This window comes from Belonocnema kinseyi, chromosome 1, assembly GCF_010883055.1.
Source record: "Belonocnema kinseyi isolate 2016_QV_RU_SX_M_011 chromosome 1, B_treatae_v1, whole genome shotgun sequence".
In the NCBI taxonomy this organism is placed as follows: domain Eukaryota; kingdom Metazoa; phylum Arthropoda; class Insecta; order Hymenoptera; family Cynipidae; genus Belonocnema; species Belonocnema kinseyi.
In genome coordinates, this window is record NC_046657.1 from 162,326,741 (window position 1) to 162,329,673 (window position 2,933).

Below are 2,933 nucleotides of genomic sequence, written 5' to 3' on the forward strand. Positions count from 1 at the left end.
ACATATTGGAAGTCGAGAAGTTTCAATTCCAAATATGCAAAATTGAAGAAATATAAAATGTAAATCCAGAAAAAAATAAATAAAAAACCAAAAAAGATAAATTTCCAAGAAATATTTAAATCTGAAATAAAGACAAAAATAGGTAACTTCGATAAAACAGTTGAATTTTCAACAATATAGATAAATTTTCAATTGAAAAGTAAACGTCAACCAACTAAAACAGATTAATTTTTAACCAAACATTTGCACCCTCACTCAAAAAAGTTGATTTTCCACCGAAAGAAAAGAATTTTTAAACGAAAAGGATGACTAAAGTCAGTTAAAAATATTTGCATGAATTTAATACATCGAATGTTTCTTGATTTTTCCAGACTGCAGAATGACCTAAATATCTTTTGAAGAACCTAAATTTTTCTAATATTTTTTGACTCATCTGAAATATTGAAAATTATATATATATATATGGGTGTGTGTGCTAATAAGTCACTAAAAATGAAAATATCTTGTCTTTTTATTTGATGCAACATCACCATTGTTTAAAAGAATTAAATGCATAAAATATTATACTTGAATCAATTATCACGTGTCCACATTTGTAATTTTCTGTTTACGAGTTAAAAAAAACTTTGTTGTGTTTATTATATTTCTGTTTTTTATTAAATGTTATTTCGTTCCCAAGAATTATTTTTCTACCATAATTCTGTGTTTTTTACAGTGTCAGATGCAGTGTTCAAGGAATGGTTCAACGAATGGTTCAATATACCTCCAAATGATAATAATAATAATAACAATAGCATTAATAATGATTTTGATGTTCGGATTGGTGACTTCGTTTCAGTATATATTTTTGATCCCCAAGACGAAATTCACGGTACCGGTGTTTTTATTGGAAATATCGACGGAAGAATCGAAAGTGCTGACTTACCTGCGAGAGGTGCTATAAATCATTGTCTTTTTGTACGATTGCCAAGTGGCGTCGTTTTTTATGCGAACCTAATTAAACGTCTTGATAATCCCTATGCCAATGGGTGGCCTTGTCGCTATTTTATAGAAGGACGAGAGGACACTTTTTTCTCAAATCTTCTTACGCCAAATAAGCCTTCTGATTCCCGAGTCAGGAGCATTTTGTTGCAAAAGTATAAACATGGTCATACAAACGTTTTTTATATGTGGGCAGAAATAGGTCACTATACAAGAAATTTAGTTCCTAAATGGGCAAATCGTGCATATTGGTTTGCGCCGCACACTGCATAAACCAATATTGTTGGTTCGTTTTTATTTCACTTCTGTACTTGTTTTCCATTTTTTCTTGTTTTGTGTGTGAATTATCGCAATATTAGTGACACGGAATAATTGTATTTCATAATTCAGGGTTGCTACCAAATCTCATTTTTAAAATCTTTTTACATTTCCCTGGTCAATTTTTTATTTTACCTGACGATGGAAATTTTTCTTCTGGTATAAAGTAACCCCATAAACTACAATTTTCATGCAAAAAAATATTTCTAAATTTTTCCTTAAAACTTTTAGTGCCAAGATGAATACTTATTTTTATAAACTATAATATAAGTTTAACGAAAATTTCCTGATACTTTGAGGGGTTTAGTAGCTCACCCTGACTTTGACGAACCATTTTAAAATTCCGTAGCTTGTGGCTACCCCGATAATTACTTTCCGCTATTTTCTAATTCTGTATAACGATATCCTAAATAAACTATCTGTCGTTGTAGATTATAATCCATAAATTTGTGTAGCCTTAATTTTTCTGTTATTAAAATTGTATATTTTTACTTGTACTGATGAGTGCTCTTAATTATCATATATTTCTTTATAACCTTGTTCCTTGGAAATCTATTAGATCCTAACGACGCGACGTGTTGCCCAATTTTCTTACGGCATCATCCGAAAATTTTATGTCTATATTACTAGTAAATAAGCGAAGTTGCATCATTGAAATTATTTTAAAAATTAAAAAATTAAATCCTCTAACGAAACTTAACAAAATTACGACTATGTCATTACTGTACGTAATTTATGATTTTCAGAAATAATATGATATCAGATTCGAAATTAATTGAAATTTTTGTATTTAAGATAATACTTGCTTTGAGGGTGAAAACATCTTTTCCAAAATTCCCTTATTTTTCCTTGGTCATTTCTCGTTTTCCCTGACCATTAAGATTCGAATACCAGAATTTTAATCGCTTCATATTTTTAACATATCTTATAAACGGAATAAAAAATGTGCCAGATAAAAATTTAAAATTTATTTATTTATTCAAAAATAAAAGACTTTCCTACCATAAAAGAGTCTTTTTTGACAGAATACTGACATTTTCAACAAATTAACTAAATTTTCAATAAAAAGGGGTAGTTACTACTAAAACCAAAAGAGATGAAATTTCACTTAAAAATTAATACATTTTAAAAGCAAAGACACGAATTTTCAATAAATAAAAATTTTTAAACATGAATGAAAAAATGAAAAAATTGTTGAACCTTTCATCCAAAAACCGAATCTTTTCTATACGAGTTGAATTTTCGAAAAAAAATTGTTTGTTTTTTTTCTTGAGAGAGAAAAAAATTAATTTTGGGGAAAAAGGTGAATTTCTCAATGAAAGATTAACCTTCATTCAAAGAAACTTTCAAGAATTAGTTTAAGTATCATCCACGCAGTTAAATTTTTTATTAAAAAATAACAATTTTGAATAAAATAATTTAAATTTCAACCAAAGAGGTGGATTATCAACTAAAAATATGAATCTTCAACAAAAAGTTATTTGTCAAAAAAAAATGTTTGAACCAAAACCTTCAAAAACAATTGGTTGAATCTTCAAGAAAAGGAGATTAATTCTTAACCAAACCGTTGTATTTTTATATATAAATATAAAATTTCTACTAAAATGGATACTTTTGTTACTAAAAAGAAATTT

The 2,933-nt window shown here is 27.7% G+C and overlaps 1 protein-coding gene across 2 annotated transcripts in view; it reads left to right on the forward strand.

The window, feature by feature from the left end:
* LOC117170258 overlaps positions 1-1,795 on the forward strand; it is a 17,210-nt gene extending 15,415 nt beyond the window's left edge. The window contains exon 2 of one of the 2 annotated variants that reach the window (XR_004466751.1): positions 716-1,795. Coding sequence is in view for 1 of the 2 variants with exons in the window: in XM_033356911.1 (XP_033212802.1) it covers positions 716-1,254 (539 nt within the window). In the remaining variant the exon portion in view is untranslated. The remainder of the gene's footprint in view (positions 1-715) is intronic. The other variant, XM_033356911.1, reaches the window with a different exon arrangement.
* Positions 1,796-2,933: the final 1,138 nt, after the last annotated feature.